This window comes from Pleurodeles waltl, chromosome 3_1, assembly GCF_031143425.1.
Source record: "Pleurodeles waltl isolate 20211129_DDA chromosome 3_1, aPleWal1.hap1.20221129, whole genome shotgun sequence".
NCBI lineage: Eukaryota > Metazoa > Chordata > Amphibia > Caudata > Salamandridae > Pleurodeles > Pleurodeles waltl.
Window position 1 is genome coordinate 417,932,484 of NC_090440.1, and position 23,079 is coordinate 417,955,562.

The window sequence follows — 23,079 nt, forward strand, 5'->3', positions numbered from 1 at the left end:
GTGGCCTCCTGACGAGGGCCCTGGCACTTTGTTACAAATTAAGCACTGCTCATGAAGTATGCATGACAAAAGCCCCACGCACATATCCCTTGTTGCACCTTCAGCGGTGAGGTAAAAATCGAAGAGAATGTTTTATGGATGGTTATGCCAAGACCTGCATTTGGAACCAAATGTAGGCGGCCGCATGCAGCTGTGAAGAAAAAAACCTAAATGTGCTCTTTTCTAACGCGTGTTTAGAACAATTAATAAACATAAGTGTCGACAAGTGATCCAGTGAAACGGGAAACATACAAACACAAAACGTGGCGCCGCCGCAGGGATGTGCATCAAATGAAATGGTGGCGTCGTGCAGTCCAGCTGCGCCCCATAGGTGGTCTCAGTGTAATGAGAACCGTGCATCGTGGCCAGTGATTGCGTAACCCCCATGGGCGACGGACAGATGGGCTGCGGCGGTTTCAAGAAAAACAAGAATCGAAATACCAGGGCAAGTGGAAAATTAGTAAATGAATTGCGTAAGAATTACAATACTTATCCCGGAGACATGCGTTTCGGACTTCTCAACTTTACGTTTGCAAGGATAGTAATAAAGATTTGATGCTTGCGTCAGATAAGAGATATAATCCACATACGAGCAGGACAATCTTATGTTTATGAAAGCAGACACATTTCTCCTCCATTATTCTTATCATCTCACATTACTTATTCTTTCCAGCACGGGCCATGTTATTACTAAAGCTGCAGTCTTCATAGAATCAAAACATTATTTAGACGTGTCCTGCTCACGGATCATACATTGAATGGATTCACACTGATAGCAAGCTGATAAATATTACAGACATAAATATCAGAGTGATTGAAATTTTGTCAATAGGGCTATCCAGAACTATTTTGAGGGTCACAGGGTGGAGCATAATTTGTGCTGCCATTTCTTTGGCAACAGTAAGCATTCACTGCTATATTTCTATATAGTGGAACGTTGTAATTGTAGTTATATAGTGCTTGCTGCTCTGACGAGGCGTTGAAGTGCCTTGTGGCCAATAGCTCGCGACTCCAGAACTCAAAAGGTAATTGGTGGCTTAGTAAAGGGAAATATGAATTGTTAATTTGAGCGGCGGACATGTAAGTCTGTGAGTTTGATTGAATAGGACAATGGAGGAATAAAGGAGGGAAGTGTTACTTGGAAGTTCATATACATTAAATGAGGTTGGGGATAAGTTAAAGGAGGGACATAGGAGTGAAGAGTATAAGAAGTGTTATTTTAGAAGTTATAGTAGTAAAATGAGGTTTAGGGCGAGTCAAGGCTGCAGCTACAGGACACAATAGCCCCAGGAGATTGCTGAATGAATTCATGAATGAGGGCTCCGTTCAATGTTCATCATATTTATCTCTTTAACTCAGTATTGGTATACAGCTGGAGCGATGATGTTGCTGGGAGTGACAGCAGTTTGTGGTTGGGCGCTGGGTGTCAAGTCAGGTGGTAGTGTGCAAAAGAAATGTTCAACATCCGTAAACAGTTTGTTCCCTGGGGTAAACTCCTTAGATCAGCCTCTGTGGGCTAGTCAGAAGATGATGATGAGTGCATCATCCATGCTGCATCTTAATAGCAGTATACTCCATAGGTCTCTTGAATCCTTTCCTCACTTACTTAAAGGCTAGAATATTTGGATTGTTCAGTCCTGTTTGAAAAGCTGTGAAGAGGTCGGGTAAAGCTTTGGATGCATAAGTTATGATTCTTAGACCAGGTAGGCAGAATCAACAGGCCAAATCCCGTCAAAATCCTCACAGGAAGAAGTTCTCATATTGGCGCGTAGAACAGATGGTTAGCCTCGCATTGGGCCGCATACGTTTTTATTTTTTTAAATTTGTTTAAGAAGGGTCACCAGTGCCTGAATTCAGGTGTACTTTACCTGCTTGCATCATGGTACTCTGTTAATTTGGTATGTCTGCACAGACTGGGGCAGTAGTTCCAATTATACAGAAAAACATGCAGGCTTGAACTCTGACAATTTGCACCTGTACAAAAGTGCAGAAAGTAGAGTGCATTAGTGAGAGACAGGTCTGCGTTTTGAAATTGCAGCTCCAACTTTCATTTGAGGTGTGCTGGCCTCACTTCGGCGGGGGAGCTCACTGAACTCTTTTTCGGCATCGCACGTCCGTCTGAAATGTGGCGAGGATGTAATGCAAGCAATGGCATATGTGTCCCTCATTTCCCTATGCAGTGTCCCCAGTCACATGATGAAAGTCACCCTATGATCACGTCAGCACATTTCATATTGTAGAAGTGGTTGCACCAACATCTGTGATCCCCTCTATATTTCCAAGTTACACAAGGGGCTTATGAAGTGGGTGTAAAAGTGTACCCATGGGGCATTTTCTGTAGTATGACCCCAGGAGTCTTTTTAGTGATTCTTCCTAGACTCTGGGTGATGTGTATGCATGTGGGTTTGTGCATGTGTCACATCAGAATCCTAAGACTTTTATAAAAAGGAATGTCTTATGTTATGTTGTTATGCTATTGACATTGAATATTGCAGAATCTCCTGTTTCTAGGGCCTTCTTATGCTTATTTGTGTTGTGTTCGGTGGATTATGTGAATAATAGCATCATTGATATTATATTTAAAAATAATCATATTTAGTAGCTTGTACTCAAACATTCAAATAAAAACTAGAAAAACTTCAAATGAATTGAAGTACTGTTCTAAGCAACATGTTCACTCTGAAAAAGGAAATATGCTTGATTGACTTACCCTATGTACACATTATGGACTGATTCTTCCGACGATTATGACGCTTTTCAATGGTGTGCTGGAATGGAGTTGTAACACTGCCCGGTACAGGGCAAAGTGGAAGTACAAAATATTAGAAAGATTTTTTCGTTATTTTTAATTACCACTTTTTCAATTTTAATTGCAACCATGGGGGTTGTGAGGAGCTCGAGGGCCATTTCAACACCCTCTTTTCTTCCAAACCTGCATTATTAGTTTGAGTATAACTTGTTTTTCAATTTTTCATTTTCTTTTGTACCTTTCTATAGCTGTGGAAAAATGCTGCCTAAAAAATGAAGATGAAAAATAAAACAAAAAGAGAAATACTCGATTCTACTCTCGACCCTCCCTCCTATTCACAGCTGTTTGAAGACCGGAAACTGTGGAAGGCATATACCTGTACCTCAAGTCGGTCTTTTTCACATGAAAGCTGTGACATTGTGTCTAAAGAGGAGGATGTGTGGTGGATTATGCAGATTATATATTTATATCAAAGTCATTTATGCCCTACCCTTTTAATTGAAAGAAGTACTTTGTTGGCTGTCTTAGCCTGTGTTTTTAGGGTTGAGCCTACGTCGCATGCGCTTGCGCATGCATTTCGCTAAGCGAGACGCTTTAGTAATTAAAAAGGGCTCAGATCCCTGTCCACGTCACGTCAGTGTCTGTCATTGGCTTGTGGGCTTGCCTGTTAGAATGTTCTTGATTTCATTAGTGGAAGGCATGCATATGTCTTGCCTTTTCCGGTGGATAGCCCTTCTCGAGCGCATCGACCAAGTACAGAAAACATGCGAGGCTCACTGTTTTCTGTCTGGCTCGTGGACTACTTTTTCTCTATTTTCCCAGCGCGATCTCATTTGGCAGAAGTCGAGCGCTTTACATAATATCGGCCCTGTTACACAGTTAATTGCACTTTTTCGGGTTACGTATATAAATGCACTTTTGCCAATAGGTTTCATTACCAGTGAAAAGTCGGGTTAGGAGTTTACAACACTATCAGCTCTAACACGAGCAAACGCGAGACATGTTACATTGCAAATGCTTGTTTCATTTTGCAGTCACCCTTGCACATAAAATTAGCATCCTGGCTGCTGAGACAGAGGTGAAGGTGAAGCTTTGGGATACGCTGTACTAAATTACCTACAATTGAAGTCAGGTGCTGTCATGGCACAGCTTTTTGCAGCTGTGAGTTTGACAAAGTCCACTGTTAGCTAAAGGCTTTTGATTCGTGAGGAGCGGAGCGGAGCGCTCTTCCCATTATAAGAAATAAGCCTGATTGTTTTTGAATTAATGCCAATGAACACAGATTAATTGAACAAAATGTCTCATCTCGTTAATGCTTCATTATGTGCTTTCTTTCACTTTAGTGGTTTGGAAACCTTGTGACATTGAGGTGGTGGAATGACCTCTGGCTCAACGAGGGATTTGCCTCCTATGTGGAGTACCTTGGGGCTGACCAAGCAGAGCCATCTTGGAACATCGTAAGTTGCAGAAAGCCCCACATGTTCTGACCCGACCCTGTAGGGCGGCTTTACACCCCATTGCATGCTTGAGCTCAATTAAATTAGTGAAAGTTTCTGAATACGTGCACATTGTGTCTTACGTATCGAGAATGTAGGATTTCATACTACACACCAGTAGCAGAACAGAAGGCGCTTTAATATAATCTCAGGGTAAAAAATGTATATGTTCTTTGAAATCTCAAAGATTAGAAACAAATATGCTTGTGAAAATGTGTCTGGAAAAATTAAGAATATATGTATTCCAGTATTGAATGCTTAATTTGTAAAAGAGTAAGGCCCAGATTTAAGAAAAGTGGCACTTTTCTTGTGCCCCATTGTGCCCCCCTAACGCCACCATGTGTGCACTATGGTAATGATACAGCACAACATGGTGCACAATAGGATCAATAGCATCATTATTTCTGATGCTACTGTGGTACTTTGCAGGATTAGAGCCAAATATTTTGGCACTAATCCTGCAAAGTACATCGAGGCCCATTATAAACAATGGTGTGCCTCAATTTAATGCCTGCTCTGAGCAGGCGATAAAAAAGATGCTATATATGGTGCAGTGGAATCTTATAGCCTCGTATGGAGTAATGCCCCCCTTGCATACATTATGCCTGGCACAGGCACAATGTGGCGCAAGGGTTACAAAGTGGCGCAGTGCGTTCATTGCACTGCTTTGTAAGTTTGGCGTGGTGTGTTTGGCAAAGTAACACCACATCACGGTAAAAGAAATGAAACTAATATGGCAATAGGTGGCGCTAGGCCCTTCATAAATTTGGGCCTTAGTGCTGAGACCCAAAGATTTCTCGGAAGCAAGCAGCGGTCGATACCGAATGTTGGAGTTGCTGAATACTTAGGCTGCCTAGTCTTTGTTCTACTTGATGATTCTTTCATCCACCACTATACACTCTCGTTCCTTTATCTCATTTTGTAGGTTCTTTTTCATCCCTGCTTTCTCCCTTTGTCACTGTTTCGTGACTCTCTTTCTCCTTCTTTCCCCCCTTTCTGCCATTCTCACTGTTGTCTGGGTCAAAACCTGATGATGAAAAATAAGTCCATGGCCCCAAACATAAGTGCCTGGGGCCCCACCTGCAACTTCAGCTATAATTAAGCATCGAATGCACTTCAGGTCCCTAAAGCTGAATGTCCAAAACTCTTGCCTGATCCATAAATGGCAGAAGGCTCTGTCCAGCTGCATTAAATGTATGGCACTGTCATTTTGAAGTGCATGCAACCATATAGAAGGGGTAAGAGATGGACGTGGTGTACTGAGGTGGAAACACTGCTTGTTTATCTTTCGTTCCCTGAAATATTTTCAGAAATGTGTAGTGAACATTGGTTTTCAATAAAACAGTTTGGCGAAGCCATAAAGGGAATCATTTAAAGCTCCTCGGTAATCTCTGTTCAGCCATTACCTTGATTTACCTGCAGAACTAAGAATACAGGATCCCTGGTAACTTAGCAGATCTGTTGTGCTTCACTCGCAGATTTCACCTCTCTGGTTAAAATACCAGGAAACAATCAGCAATTACCAAGGCAATCAAGATCAGAATTAGCAATCCCCCAGTAATTCTGAATTTTTTGGACATCCTTAGGTTCCTATTTGTAATCCCGGTAACCCCACCCCTTCAGTTGCTGAGGCACCTAGTATTGATAGTTCTGGGGTGGTGGCGTCAGTGGAGGAGACAATGGGGACAGCGTAACAGTGCCCATGTGAATTTCCAACACCAGAATTCTAGGTATGCTAAGGGAAATATAAATGCTTGCCACAACTGTTGCTGAGAATAGGGCATTTGGTTCACCGAACTTCAGTCATTATACTATATTGTGTTATTTGTTTATATTATTTTGGGTCAGTCTATTTCAGCCATTGCTTGCAGCAAGTGCCATTCACATTTTGGAATAGACCAGGGGAGTATTTTAGTGTCAACGTTAACTATTGGCTTTTGGGGGTGTTGGTTTGCCTGCGTATAGAGTGCTTTCAGTTGCAGTGTATACGAGGAAGCAAATCATGAAAGTACTGGAATGGAGGCGTATTTTTGCTCTTAGATATTTTTCAACACTCACGTCAATGATGCATTAACAAAGCTTTTGCTCATTAATATGATTTTGCACATAAATGTATTTTTGCTCCAAAATGTGATTTTTGCTCATAAAAGTGTTTCCAAACTCCTGTTATTATTTCATAAACAGTGATTTTTCACCTTAGTATTTTTTTCACTTGAATGTGACTTTGCTCTTAAAAGTGATTCAATAGTGCAACTTACTTTGCTTCAAGAGAGATATTGTAGCTAAACGTGATTTTGCAGCTTAATGTTAATTCTACTCCTTTAGGTTTTGTACGCTTTAGCAGATATTGCACCAATAGTGGCATCTTACTACTGCATCTATGTACTCTATACTGAGTATAGTGAGCACTGACATACGACAGTGTACCCATGCTGACTTTTAACCTAGAGTGAATATTCACCTGAATAATTTTCAGTATGTAAATGTGATTTTTGCTTCTGTACATGTTTATTGCATCTAAAAGCATGTCTACTCTCCTGTTGAATTTGCAATAAGAGTATTTTTACACCTAAGCGTGTTTTTGCATTTTAATGTTTTTTAATCATGTTGAATTTGTGCCCAGGGTGATTTTGCACCTACCTGTGTTTGGTAGCCTAAATATGAAGTTTGTTTTTGCACATAATGTGGTTTGTGCTCTGAAACATTTTCTGATGTTGCACGTAAGGAATTTTGCATCTCAACGTACTGTCAATCAAATGTGATGGCATTCTGGTGGCTGCCGTTTACACTCAATGTGACATTTTGGGTCCTGATGAATATCTTGAAAAGTAATAACTCACTTAGGGGCATATTTACAAAAAACGAGCACATCAGTGCTGATGCGCCAGCTTTCTTGTGTCATCCCTGCCACACCCAATGACACCATGGGTGCTCTGTATTTACAATAAGGAGCACCATGGCGGTCATTGGAACAATAGCATCAGAATTTTTTATGCTATTGTGGCGCTTTGCTGAACTAGCGGAAAAAATCTTGACACTAGTGTAGCAAAGTGCAAGGAGGCCCATATGTTTCTAAGGGTGTGTCATTTTACCACCTGCTTTGAGCTAAAAATGACACCCAAAATGGTACAGTCTTGTAGATTTCACTGCACCTTTTTTGCGGGGCTCCTAGCGCTGGAATGCCCCATTTGCATGCATTATGTCTGCCGCAGGCGAGCATTGCATCACTTTGTAAATACGATGCTGCAAAATAGTCTTCCTAACGCAACATTAGCATAAAAAAATGACGCTAATGTGATGAAGGAAGGCCCCAGTCTTCGCACCTTTCTCTCATGCTTCGTTTGCGTCGTAGTACACGTTTTTTCATGAGAAATATGTGTTTACTCGTTATTGCACATTTTACAAAACAGTGTTGATGCTGCCTTTAAGTTTTTTTTTATTTCTCCTTTTTTTGAAATTTAATTGTAACTACCTTTTCTTGGGTCGTTCCCTTGTTTTCAATTAGTTTTTGATTATAGACTAAGATCATTAAAAATAATTGTTGTGACACTGTAGTGTGTTGCCCAGGTCTCAACTGGGTTTAAGGATGTCTCCTGTTGTGGTGTATTTATATTGACATTTACAACAGCAAGTAGATTTCCAAAGTTAGTTGTGGTGCTTAAATCTGAGCTAATGAAAATGCCAGCGGCCTGCAGGTTTCTGAAAATAATCTTTTCAAGTACCTACTGGGTCATGGGCAGTGCAGGCCCCCCCCTGGAACCTTCTGCATCCAGTCTCCACCAGCCTTTATCTTGTCATTGTCTCAGTGAATTAGGGATTCAATAATTGGATGACTACCTTTGCTCTGCACATTTAATACTATGGTTCTCTGTCTGATGTAATGTGGCAATTTAATTAAACCAGTTAAATATAAAGGACTATTCGAAGCCTGATAGTTCTCTTACAATTTAATGTCAGGAAGCTAGGGATATCGGAAATGTTTACTTATCGCTGGACCCTACAATAAAAAGATCATGGTTGGATGAAAAGGGAATTGGAATTACATTTTGCCTTGAGCAGAGAAGGTGATAAACTCACTAAATCCTCCATTATGTTCCATTTGACTGTGAAGACTGGTCCAGGTTTGGAGACCTATTTGACTTTTTTTTGTTGCTCCCTATGGTTATAGTCTATACTGAGGATGAGTTCTTTATACTTTTTTGTCTTTTCCTATGAGCTGGACAAAAGTTTATGTTTTTAATCCTTGTCCATGTGATTGTTCATCTATTCAAATTCTAATGCATTTTCTCCTTTTTCCTGTAAATTTTATAAAAATATTCACATTAAATTCCTAGTTCCATTGTTGATATGACCGGGTTTAAAATATGTAGACCAGCATTTTTATTTCTGCAACTATTTGATAATTCACTAATAGGCAGGTCCATGAGCCACTTTTTAGCTGCAACAGCCAAGTACAGGACATCTTTAAATTCATTAATTGATCACACGTGATTTTATGAATATTTTGTATATTGCCTTTTTATGTTTGTGTCTTCTATGTATGCACCCTGATTTTTATTCCTTAAGCTTGGGGTGCTGTCATTTTTAATAACATTGGGATTTAATTTGCTAGTGCATGTCCTGAAAATGTAGCCCTGTGACTGAGGGCATATTGGGGGAAAGCCCTGATTCACTATGAGTAGACAGCATGTGGCATAACTTGACTGTGGCCATGGCACAGTTGCACTAATGGAAAACTGGTTCTGCTCGTCTCCATACCACTATCTAACCACTGCAATAGTACAGACAAACTGTTTGGGCTTTTCCTAGGGTGTTCCTTAAATGCTAACTGACTAACCCAATACATTCAACCTTCTTCAGATGCCTCACTGTGGAAATTCACAACATAGCATCTACACCACTGGAATTGCAAATTTTATAATATCCACCACAAAACAAAAAACAATTATGATGATTGTTTCCTCGATTATAACAGTGACCAGGAACCAATTACAACACTGCTCCTGCTTTACCCATGAAAAGCCCTCTACCCTGGACCTGATTTTCAGAAATCAGTACCACATACACATGTTTTAATGCTTTAGATTGGATTCAGTAGGTTCTTACTTCATTTCTTTCAAAATTGTGAAATTATGAAGACCTTAAACACATTGCCAACAAGCAGTGTCAACATTCTGACCTTAATATGAAAAAGCATGCAAACAGGGGCATGCACAAATTTGCACAGACTAATTTAGTCTCTGTCTCTTTCTGTGCCTCATATGACTGTTGGATATTTTTTTATTCTCCAAGCTTGAAGTGCTGCTCTTTCCTATTTCCTAAGCTTGTGATGGAGGTGCAGTGCAACCAAGTTATTCAGACCACAACAGAGATTTTGATTCAATGTGACAGAGACAGACCAGAGTGGCAACATGACCATAGATCATAAAGCAAGAAAAAGCAAAAAAATGCAGATGACTAAGAGTAGTGCCTGGAACAGTATTTGCTAATTAGACTCCTAAGAGCTTAGGGCCTGATTACAACCATGGCAGAGAGGATTGCTCTGTCACAAAAGTTACGGATATCCCACCTCCCGTATTACAAATTCCATAGGATATAATGGAATTTTTAATACAGCAGGCGGAATATCTGTCACATTTGTGACGGATTAATACCCTCTGGCAAGGTCGTATTCAGGTCCTTAGCACATGCATTCAGCCTGATTTGTAAGGAACATATGTATTGCAAGGAAAGCCTGCCATACAGGTCACCCTCTACAGAACATTCTTTCCCTGCATATCAGAGTGGATGAAATTTCTGTGCTTTCATGTGGAATGGGAAATGTTTACATGTAGTTCTAGTTATTTTTACCTGAAAAAGGGGGTTATTACAACTTTGGAGGAGGTGTTAATCCGTCCCAAATGTGACGGATATACCACCAGCCGTATTACGAGTTCCATAGGATATAATGGACTCGTAATATGGCTGGTGGTATATCCGTCACTTTACTGTCACTTTTGAGAAGGATTAACACCTCCTCCAAAGTTGTAATAACCCCCATAGTGAACATTTGAGATGGAAAAATGTAGCTTGAAGGAAGGTATTTCTCACATATTGCCTTTTCCACAAGCAAAATATATTCCGTTTTTCTAGCAGCTGTAACGTTGAGTTACTGTTTGGTTTCTCTCTTTCTCCAACCCCCATCTGTTATGTATTATTTAATTGTTTTCAAGATAGATTCGCTTGTCAGCAACTAAGAATAAAAGCAGCAGAAAACAATGTAAACAGGACAGCTTCAAAGGAAAATTGTTCACTAATTGATTCCAGCTTTGAAGCAACATGCTTCATCTTCACAAGGCATTACTTTTCTTATATTCAGCTACTCTTTAGCTTCTATTGGAAGAGTGTATGTAATTATTACAGATTTATAGAGTGTGATAGTTTACCTGCAAAGGTTATCATTCATTATATTGTATACCTTTACTACGGGGGTCATTACGAACCTGGCGGTTCGCGGATGGCGATCGGACCGTTACCAATGTGACTGTTCAACTGCCATATTTTAATTGTGGTGGATGGGCAATGGTGGGACCAAGCACCAACAGGATCAGAGATCCCGGCGGTCTGGCTGTTACGGCGGTCCTAATCCACCAGGGCAGCGCTGCAAGCTTATGTGATTGTTGGAAAATCTGAACATCACACACCCCCAGTCTAATTGACCAAGATACATCACTGAAAGTGGGTTGCTACCCTCTGTGAGATAATGATAAATGTACTTCTAAATGTTCTGCTAAGTGGGGGTTGTAAAACTAATATAGCAATAGAGTTGGCATAATTCTTTGGTTGCACAAGCAAAAATGCCACCCTACTTTTAAAATTTTATGGAAACTTTTCAAACTAACAAGAAAATCTTGGTCTGTCTCTGGAAGTCTGCAACTGAAAATTTCTCCCCCCCAAAAATATGAATTCACAATTACTACCTAGAGTGCATCAATTTAGAACATTTTCGGTGAAGACTACCTTGAATGCACAATTATTATCCAAAGTTTAACAATTCAGAACACAGGTATACTGTACTGATAATACTAAAGCCCTAGTCACTTAGGATTTATTTGAAAACTAAAAAAAACATTCTCCACCCCATATCCTGTCCGACACATCCCCCATCAAACCCATCTTCTATTGCAGAAACAAAACATAATTTACTTTATAATATCAAAATTGGTATACCATAATTACATTTTATTATAAAACTCATATCTAGAAATCTTCAGTCCTGATCACTAAATTAGTTGTAATTCCTGTACAGTCTGTGTTCAAAACCATCTAAGCCTAAAAGTACTTAAAAGGTGTGGAAAAAATGTTGTAGAAAAAAAACAGAAAATAAAAGTAAGAGCGTGTATCTGTCAGAGAAGACCCCCTGACACCTGCTTCCTTGAAAATCTAATCCTCTCGACATCATGCAGCTCCTCAACCTATGTTCAAAGCCTTCCAAAACTCAAAAATTATTTAAGAAAATTGTGAAAAAACTCCTGAGGAAAACCGAAAAATGAAGGGAGGGAGGCATGTTTTATAGGGGGGAACACCTGATATCCCACTTCTCAAAAATGATGAGCTTGATATGCCACATGTCGAGATAGGTGATAAGTCCCGTAATCTGCAATAAATAAATAAATAAAAACACAAAAAAGAGGACAACAATCCCTTACTAATTGTTTATCCTTATAATAAACCTAACAATCCTTATTCTGTAATAGACACACTCCAAATGTGTTTAAAAAGTGGCAAATTAGGTTTCCTACCTGAACACTAGAATGGCATTCATCCTTTCGTGATTGTGACACTCAACTAAAGAAACAGAAACATAGAAGGACTGTGAGAAACAGAAAATGCTTCTTTTTCAGTTAATTACAGTGTATGCCCGTGGTGATAAAAAGAAAAACATTTAAAACTATCTCAATAAGGCCTATTTATTTACATAAACTAAACAATTTCAAAAACTTTGAAAACATTTTAAATATTTTACGAAGTGTAAAATTGGTGTCTAAAAAGTCCAACAAGTGTATTGCCCTGCTACAAATTATAGCAATATAACACACTATAAATTATATTTTTGAAATATTTGACCAATTATGCTTTGCGAATGTGTATCACAAGATTTGTAATAATCTATTTGACTTTTTAAGACAATATTAAAACCATTATGAAATGTCGCATTATGTGTTCAGAATGACAAATATTATTTTGTATATCTTTAATAAACTCTTTGACATTTAAAAAAAATGATTGAAACCTCTAAGTGTTTCAAGCAAAAATATTCACATTATGGATGTTTTTAAAACAAAATATTATCATATTATAATATCCTATTTGTTTAAAATGTATTAACGTGTTACTCCACTTAACAAATAATTCTATAAGACCTTAACTTGTTAAATTGTAATGAATCCTGATGAGCAGATTCATAATGTAACAACAGGCAAAATGTAAAAACACTGTAGTAAATATACCTCACGGTAAAGATAGCAAAGTAATGTACAGCAACCCTATTTATTACATGTGATATCTGTCCACTTCTAACATGATACCCCTAAGAAAGAGTATAAGTCCCTTCAGTCTCCTCTGACCAAAACGACAAGTCTAGCATTATCAAGATGTTAAAAGTGGTTGAATATGTTGCTCCAAAGCTTCCAAACTGCCAATTTTATGGGAGCAGAACCTACTTTGAGTAGAAACATTTTATCAGTTTAAAAAAACAATACGTTCAAATGCAATTTGGAAAGCATATCTATGAACATTTTTGACATGCAAGCCTATGCAGTCATCCGTCCTGAAGGGTACCACACCTGCCAACGTGTACATAAAATGTGCCATGTGAAAGGGGACGTGCCCTTTTAGGGGTGGGGCTTTATTTTGAAAGATACCTTTTGAAGCACATCTGCCCCTATGCCTTGCCCCAATCTACCTCCTCCCCCTCCCATAAAACAAAAAAACAAACGTTGCTGGGCTTCAGCCAATGTCCTGCAATGTTTTCACACCTCGTAATGGACATCAGCTGCCAAAAAGGAGTTTCAATTTTACTCTCTTCAGTGGTTTCCATCTCCTCTTACCTGCCACTGTGTGATTTTGACTCCTCACCGGGTGACCGTGTGAAGAGAGCCAAAACCATGTGACACATGATGGCAACATGTGAGTTGGTAGATCTGTACAGCTGGTGCGTACAAAATTGTATCACATTCCATCTCAGAAGAGAGCAGAGAATATTCATACCATTCCAAACATCAGGCAGGTAATGCAAGCTTGTAATGCACTGCATGCAACCCGTAGAAGGTTACCCACTTAACAGATCTTCAATTGGCTTAGCCTCCAGTTGCCTATATGGCAATGATGTTGAATTTTAGGCTGGTGGTTCTCCCTCATCTGCGTGGTCTAATTTTGAAGCAAAACTGGTCTTAGATTCTTCTACATCCTTTTATCTGGCCAACCCCCACTTATGATACAGCCTGTATTTTTCTCCCGCTGGGAGGCAGGGGTCTGTGTGGAGGGTCCGGGGAGGGGAGGAGAAAAATGGTGGTGAGGGAAGTTTAATTCTCAGAGAACCATATCAATCTCATACTCCCTTTACTGTTTCAGTTCCAACCTCTTTATTGTGTACAGTATCAGAATAACATTGGAAAATCCAGCTGTATAAAACCAACCAGAAATTATTAATTTGATCTCAGAAGCTATAGTTAGAAAGACTATTGTATCCTTCAGACTTAGTAGGAATACAGGACCTGATAACATGCCGGTAGCTATAATAAATATAATATTGATTAGAGGGTTGGGAGCTTGATACCTTGGTTTCAACAAGTTACTGAGATGGTGGAAATCTCAACCTCCTGGAGTGGTGCAGTTATAAAACCTATGTTCAAAAAAGGATGTGGAAACTCCCCAAGTAACTATATATGAATAAGGTTAACTGACACAGTATCTTATATATTTGCAAATATAATCTTGTCACATCTAAAAGAGTGGATCACTGAAAACAGACTTATGCCTTTGTAAAAGTGTGGCTTTTGTGAAGGGCATTTCACTGTTGACCATTGTTTTTCCTTTAGGGCTTATGTTCCATTCTCTATAGAAATAAATAAAAAATGAAGCTGCTGTCATGTCGACTATTGAATACCTTTTGATACGGTGGGTAAGGGTCTTCTTTGAATTTTATTTTCAACTGGGGCATGTCATCTGACCTATTATCATTTATTCAACTTTTAAATACCCCCAATTGGGCTCAAGTTTAATTACATTTATCAGAAGACTTGTTGACGAGAATAGAGATAGTAAATGAGTTACGGCAAGGACGTGGGCTCTTTTTAGTCTTTACATTACTGATTTGTCTTCAGCCTTGAAAAGAACACTTTCCTTTTCCTCCAAGACAAATGATATTTATATACTGTGTATATTTCAGTGGTGTACTTATCTAAATGTGTTTGATTATACAGAAATCAGTCTGCAGAGGAAACTGGATGCGTTGGGGCAGTATTGCATGGATAATAATTTGAATGTAAATAAGGAAAATAATGGTGTTTGATAAGAAACAAGTAAAGTATAAAAAAAAATTAACAAGGAAATAGTAGAAAGAGTTACAACGTACAATATTTAAGGCTGCTCTTTTGTGAGAACACTTTAAAATTCTAAAGATTAAAACACCCCTTTCTGCTGGGGCACCAAACAAATGTAATATTATTAATGGAGGAAGTTCATTGTCACATCTGCTTAACGCTTATGCCTACAAAATCCCCCAATGGGTCTTTATGGCTATGAAATTATGGGGGTCATTATGACCTCAGCGGTCTTTTGAAAAGACCGCTGAGGGACCGCCGTGCTGAAGACCGCCAGTGGTGGTGGTTTTCCGCTCGGCATATTATGACTGTTGGCTGCTCCCCATCCTTTTTTGGACGGAGAGTCGCCAACAGCCATACTGGCGGGCGGCGGGGAAGTGGAGGTTGGTCCACCGCCACGCCAACAGAACACCGCCCACCGAATCACATCCTGTGATTCGGCGTGGCGGTGTTCTGTTGGCGTTGTGGTGTCGGGGGAGCAGCCCCCATGGCTCCCGTCCCCTCCCGGAGGATCGACGGACCAGGTAAATCCATCGTCCGTTAGGGGAGGGGGGTGTTGTGTGTTGTGTGCGTGCATGGGGGTGTGCGTGTGTGTATGTAGAGGGGTGTGTGAGTGCGTGTATGCTTGCGGGGGTGTTGCGTGTTTGAGAATGAATGCGTGTATGTCTATGGGTATGTCTGTATGGATGTATGCGTGTATGTTTGAATGTGGGTGTGCGTGTCTGACTGTGTGTGTGGATGTTGGCATGTATGTCGGTGTGTGTGCGTGTATGTGTGTTGGTGGTGCCTGCATGCATGTTGTGTGTGAGTGAGTCTGATGTTGGGGGTCGGGGTGGGGAGGGGGGCCCTGCCACCTTTGGGGGGTGGCAGGGGTGGTGGGGGTGTAGGGGAGGGAGTCGGGGTGGGGGATGGGGGAGACCCCTATCAGTGCCAGGGAAGGAATTCCCTGGCACTGATAGTGCTTACCGCCATGGATTTCATGGCGGTTTCAAACCGCATGAAATCCATGGCGGTCAGCCGGGTCCAAATACCGCCGGTATCAACTCATCAACAGGTACCTCACCAAATACCTCAGTGACCACCAACTCCTCAACACCACTCAATATTCTTTTATACCTAACCACATCAAGGAAACTGCCCTCTTTGCCACCTCATATGACATACGCATGATGCTAGATGGAGGAGACAAGGCAACACTAATCTTCCTGGATCTCTCTGTGGTTACTTACGCAGTCTTCTACTCATCCTCATCCCATGCCTGCACAAAATCTGAAACCGAGGACACACACACAGATTGATCTGCTCCTTTCTGCCTGGAATGGCCCAGTCAGTCAGCCTGGCACTGTACACCTCGGACACTCATGACCTCATCTGTGGAGTTTCACTAGAATTCTTCCTGAGCCCGAACCTCTTCAATACTTACATGACCTCTCTAGCCAGTATTCTCTAATCTCCCTACATCAACATCCTCTCCTATGCCGACCTCTGGCAACTCATTCTTGCCTCACGGACAATATGCCCAGATCAAGTTCAATGCCTGCATGAATTAAATCACCCACTGTATGAAGACCAACTGTCTGAATCTGAAAACTGCTAAAACTGAAATTATGCTCTTTGGGAGCTGCACTCCATCGTCAGACTACATTTGGTGGCTAACCGAGTGAAGACCAACACCCACCATGCACCCTAAGAATCTCAGGATCGTCATTGACAGCAAACTGAACATGACTGTCCAAGTCAATGCCATCACTGCCTTCTGCTTCCATACCCTGAACATGCTGAGGAACATTTTCAAATGGCTCCCAATCAGCACCCAGAGAACCATCATGCATGCCCTTGATACAAGCAAGCTGAACTACAGGAATACCATCTCTGCCCGGATCAACAAAAGCTCACCAGAAGCTGCAGACCATTCAGAACTCAGCAGAGAGATTAACTTTCAACCTTTCACACCTTCCTTTCTTCACACAACATATAAAGGAGCTCCCTATGTACAAATAACCACAATTCAAGCTCCTCACCCACATTTTCAAGGCAAAACATAACACTGGCCCAGCATATCTCAACAATCGAGACACCTCGGCTTGTCTGCAGTCGTACTTGCACACATCCTGTGCATGCGGAAAACCAGATCCAGCAGTCAAGCCTTCTCCTACTTTGGGCCCAAAATGTAGAATGACCTTCCATTACACATAAGAGCCTCTGTGTCACGTCCTGAATACAGACTGTTGCATGTTTCTTAAAAGCAGGTACTACCTCCTTAAAACCCCCTGTGAGCTTATATACAATAGGCAACTATAATGAAAGCAGTATAGATTATCATTAATACAGAGTTCTTTCCATCTATCCTTTATGTGTGCCATATTTCCCTAATAAATACCTGATAGGGTCAGTTTAGAAAATGTTGCAGTTCACAGAGTAGACTGCCTTGGAAATATCACTCATGCAACCCTAGCTAGAATTGGTCTTTATTGACTGCCCGTCAAGAAGAGGTAATCCACATTAATGTCAGCTCAATTCAGTAATCTTGAATACTCATACTTTAAAAACTCATAAAACCTATTTGCAGGCTATAACTATAAAAATTCACAAATCTAAAAGCTGTATGCTAAAATTGGTAAGACCAGTGGTACACAAGGAGAAAATGTTAAGTTTGAGGGAGAGAGAGAGACAGAGGGGGAAGATACATCTGCTTCGCCCTTGGTATATGTGTCCGAACATCCAATGCTACTTAAAAGGCAGAGTTGTTATTCCTTACAATATAATACTATTTTTAGGAGGCTAAGGCAAAGAAATGGAACTAAAAGGGGCCGAAGGAAAATTATGGAAAAGAAAAGCCAGGTTAGCCAAAGTAAAGACATCTTGAAATCCTTAAAGATTGAAGGTAAGAACATCAATAATAACAAGAAGGTGTTTATAAAGGTTGATAGAACAAGGAGAAACCCAATGCACAGAGAGTGATACTGAAATAAAAGAATATAAGAACAAATATGACAAAAGTGGGGAAAGGGCAAGAGAGGTTAAGGTGGACCACTATGAGAAGAGGTCAGAAGTGGGTAAGCGAAATGGTGAACAGTTGAAGGAAGGGAAAAGAGGTCGTGATTTTGAACAAGAAGATATACCCAGACCCAAAAGATATCTCTGAAATCAGGGCACCAGAGAAAGTTAAAAGGACTGGCACAAGGAAAAATACTTTTGGAAATATTGAAGCACAGTAGGTAATACAGGATGTATGACAGGATGTTTGATAGAAAAAGGAAACATAGAGATAAGAAGTGAAGTCGTAAATAATTTATGTCTACACATCGAACATCACCAAGAAAATAAGAGGAGTAAATGGCAAAGAAAATTAAAGCCCCTTAATAGGTCATGGTTGCTCCAAATATTTTCAAAGTGCCTAATCATTACATAGCGACATTCTGCAAGTGGGTTTTGTGCAGAATAACTTGGGTATTGAGGTGACAACGATTTTATTGTGTTCACTCTCAGTCTACAATACCCTATTAAAAGCCAAAAGAAAACTGAAAACTCAAGGAATAAAGTTTGTCCCAGGAGTGGAAATTCAAGGCTTTGAAAATCCCCACAAGTTCTTTCTACAGTGCCACAGTGGTTCATGATAGGGACATAGGCACATACAAAATGACAGGGAAGGTACCATGAGGATTACATTGTCACAAGGAGGTTGTAGTAGTGATTGACAAAATAGTTTAGATTTGAATCGATATGCATGCCTGAGGTGGGAGCAGTAAGATAAGTAGGAAAGGTATGTTCTAAGTGATGTAGACTGGGGGTGGAGGTCAAAGCACGAAATTAACATGCTTTCCTGGAAAATTAATGGGCTCCAGAAATTAATGAAACAACAGGTGTTTAAACAGATATTTGATTTGTATGTGATCGTATGTTTCCAGTAAACATGGCTGTGTGTATAACCACCTCTGATAGCATCACAGAGAGCAACAAATAATACCTCAGGTCGTTCCGCAGGTGTAATCCTCATTTTAGTATCAACAAATGTTGCTACTAGGTTATGGGGAATTAGAACAGGGAGCACCTAGACACCAACATGTGCTGTACAATTATACAATGGAAATTTGGGCTTTGAGTGTATCATTATTATATCTGCTTACAAAAGAGGGGCTCCTCAGTCTATGATGCTGAAATCTAATTTTTTAGGGATATGATTAAAATCTTCTAAATGTATCCACAGCACAAGTTTGAGCTGTTACGTGATTTTAGTCATAGACTAGCCCATGTAAGATGGATGTAATGTACTAAGAAATGTGGCATGCAATATAGATCCTGCCATTTATCCAGAATGTGACTTAAGCCTGAGGAATAGTTTAACGTTAAACTTTTCACCTAAAATGGACTAATTAGTATAAATGAACTTGATCTATGGTTATCCTGGCAGCAAAACCCTTTTTGAATGGCAATTAGAATTGTCCCAATAATTATATTTGGCCTCATTACGAGTCCGTCCTCTAGATTCATGGTCAGTCGGACGACCACACTGCAGGCGGTCCGGCCGCCACATTAGAACCCTGTTGTTTGGATCATTGTAACCACTAGGAACAAGGTTCCCTATGGGCTGATTGCGGTCGGACTCGTAGTCAGCCACGGCAGTGCTGAATGTAGCGCCATTGTGTTGATCACTACTCCTTTTGCTGGCAGCCTCTCCATGGCAGGGATCCTGCCATGGAAAGGCTGGTGGAAACACAGTGCAGAGAGCCACAGGGGGGTCACAGGGCATGGGGAGTGCAGGTGCCCCCCTGCCAGCACCCTCAAAATGTACACTGTCTGCTTTGCAGACAGTGCACCTTCCGAGGGTGCTGGTGTGCTACGGGATTGGTCTCAGCTTCCTTAAGGGAGTAGAGCTCAGTAAGGTAGCACTGTTCCCACTGGGTTGACTGGCAGAAACGTCATAATGCAACGTTCCTGCCAGTTAGCCAGGGAACATCGTAATATAGAGGGGGATAAGGCAGCCGGGTTGACAGCTGCCTCATCCCCGCAAGTTTGGTGGTCAGTTTGTCCAACCGCCACACTTGTAATGAGCCCCATAGTTGTGCATATCAGTGCATAAAAGTATGTTAAACAGTTTGAGGCCCTGCAAATTGAAGATAGTGACTATTGGCCTTTACATACTTACATACAGAGGTAAATATAGGAATTTATAAAAAAAGAGAACAAGTACTCCTGATAAATAATTTTTCCTAGAAGTCTTAGAAGGAGAATAACAGGGAGGTATTTAAATTTACTAAATATTTAAAGCAGGGTTATGTGTTGATCAGTGAAGGAAAAACACCTGCAAGAATTGTCGGTCGCTATGAGGATATTGAACAAACGGTAGCATGCCTAAAGGCTGACAGTAAGGCAATAAATAAAAAAGTAAAGGGAAAAATATCTGAGGAATGAAATAGAAACCAGTGGTTTGATAATGAGCGTAGGGGCCTAAAAAAGCGAACAAGAAAACTGGAAAATTATATAGAAGGTTCCCTCGAAATAAGGCAATTAAAACACAGTTCAAAGGGCTAATGCGTAATAAGAAGCTGATTCACCAAGAGAAATGCTGGAAAACCAGTCATAGGGACAAATAATATCAAGACATTTTGGTAGTTGGGGCAACATGGTTTAGGTAAAGAAGACTGAGATGTTTGATGGGAGAAAATGCATTGACTCTATTTTTTGAAGAACTATATTATAAGGGAGCTATTAACAGTCCAAAACCAACCTGTTCAAGATAAATACAAAATAATGCCGACCTAAGGAAGCCGTTCCCTTCAGAAATGATTAGGAAAACTATGTCATCATTTTTTAAAGTCTTTATTTGTTCCCTGATGGTCCATCGCATCCCTAGAGTGGGATGGGTATCTTCGTGCGCTAGGGCAATCAGTTGTTTTACCATTGACTCCAGTCTCTCTAGATCTCTCTCAGCATTTTTCATTGAGCAGGAATACTACAGTTTTCAGCTTGTTTACCTGGAGGCCAGGCATGGCACCATATGCCTCCGCAATCTTCAGAAGGATGGAGACCACTGTCCTGGACTGTGGTAAGTATACAAGGGTGTTGTTTGCATAGACACAACATGTGTTCTGTGATAAATTCTTATGCCCCAGCCATCCATATGAGCCCAGAGATATTTTGCTAGTGGCTCCACTGCCAGGGCGTATATCAATGGGGATAGTGGCATTATCTCCGGGTGCCCCTAGCTATCCCTATGATGTCAAAGACAATGGCCCTCATTCTGACCTTGGCGGTCTTTTCGCAAGACCGCCGAGTTACCGCCGCGGTGAAGACCGCCGACCGCGGCGGTATGCCGCTGTGCGCATTCTGACCGCTGGGAGCGTTCCGCCGGAAAACCGCCAGCAGCCACATTGGCGGTCGGCGGGAAAGTGGAGACTGGTCAACCTCCACCGCCACGCCAGCAGAATACCGCCCACAGAATTACGACCCACATTTCTGTGTGGCGGTCTTCTGTTGGCGGTCTTCTGTTGGCGGTCACCTCCCCATGGCTCCTGTCACCTCCCGGAGGACCAACGCACAAGGTAAGTTGATCGTCCGTGAGGGGAGGGGGTGGGGGGGTGTTGTGTGATGTGTGCGTGCATGGGGGTGTGCGTGTGAGTGTGTAGAGGGGGTGTGTGAGTGCGTGCATGCGGGCGGGGAGTGCTGCTGTGCCTATGGGCAATGTGTGTAGTTCGGCGGGTGCGCATGTCGGCATGTATGTGTGCGGGTATGTGTCCCCGTTGTGTATGTGTGTGTGTAGGGGGTGTGTATATGTGCATGTTGGGTGTGTGTGCATGTCGGTGTGCTTGTATGTGCATGTCGGGGTGGGGGTGGGGAGGGGGTTCGTACCACCTCTGGGGGGTGGCAGGGGGGTGGAGGGTGTGGGGGGAGGACTCGGGGGGGCAGTGGGGGGTGGGGGAGACCCCTATCAGTGCCAGGGAAGGAATTCCCTGGCCCCGATAGTGCCTACCGCCATGGTTCGCATGGCGGTTCCCGAACGCCAGAAACCGCGGCGGTAAGCAGGGTCATGATACCGTTGGCGGTCTTGGGTCGACCGCCGGACCGGAGTGCGCAGACTCCAGCCCGTCGGTCATGACCGCCGTGGCTGTCGGAGTGGGGAAGTGGCGGTCGGTCGCGGCGGTGACCGCCGCGGTCAGAATGCCATTTTTAATACCGCCGGTCTGTTCACGGTCCGACCGCCGCCTCTCCGCCGACCGCCAAGGTCAGAATGAGGGCCAATGTTCCTTATGCACACTCTAGCCAAGGGCACTGGATATAAAAGTCGCACCCAGCACATGAATTGTGGGCCGAAGTTCATCCTGTGCAGGACCTCCCATAAATACACCCAGCTCAGAAAGTTGATGGTGGAAGTGTAGCCGGTGGTTCAAGTAGGCAGCTCCCTCATCATGGAGGGCATTGTAGGCATGGGTCAGGAGTTTGAATTGGCAACTCTTCTGGACCGGGAGCCAGTGAAGATCTTTCAGATGCTTAATGATGTTTGCTCTATTGGGTAGGTTAAGGATCGGTCTGGCAGCTGCATTCTGGATTGACTGGTGTCTTTGTATTAGTTTGGTGGAAGTGCCTGCATAGGGAGCATTCCCATAGTCCATTCATCTGGTGCTGAGAACATGCATCACTGTCTTCCTGGTGCCAATGGGTAGCCACTTGAAGATTTTGTGGAGAATGAGGAGCTTGAGGAACCAGACTGAGGAGACTGTGTTGACCTGTTGTTTCATAGAGAGCTTGCTGTCTAGGATGATCCTGTGGTTGCAGGTGTGGTTTTTCGGTGTGGACATGGGTCCGAGTTCTGAGGGCCACCAGATGTCATTTCAGATAGCTGTTGATGAAGATGAGGACTTCTGTCTTGTCTGTGTTGAGTTTTAGGCAGCTGTCCTTCATACATGCAGAGACGTCGTTCATACAGCTGTGACAGTTAAACTTCTTTGCGGAGTGGTCGGCGTAGAGGAATAAGACTAGCTGAGTGTCGTTGGCGTAGGAGATGATGTTGATGTTGTGCATTCTGATGATGTCTGCAAGAGGGGCCCTGTAGATGTTGAAAAGTGTGGGGCTAAGGGATGAGCCTCGGGGCAGGCCACAAACAATGTGCTTGGCTTGTGATGCAAATTAAGGGGACAGATGTTGTGGGTGCATCCTGTGAGAAAGGATGCCATCCATCTCTGCATATGGTCTGTTATTCCAATCTGGTGTAGGC

At 41.8% G+C, this 23,079-nt stretch overlaps 1 protein-coding gene across 2 annotated transcripts in view; it reads left to right on the forward strand.

Annotated features, from left to right (window-relative positions):
- LOC138284178 (aminopeptidase Ey-like) overlaps positions 1 to 23,079 on the forward strand; it is a 534,815-nt gene that overhangs the window by 224,395 nt on the left and 287,341 nt on the right. For both annotated transcript variants that reach the window (XM_069222674.1, XM_069222675.1), the window contains exon 7: positions 4,132 to 4,245. In XM_069222674.1, coding sequence (XP_069078775.1) covers positions 4,132 to 4,245 — 114 coding nt within the window. The remainder of the gene's footprint in view (positions 1 to 4,131; positions 4,246 to 23,079) is intronic.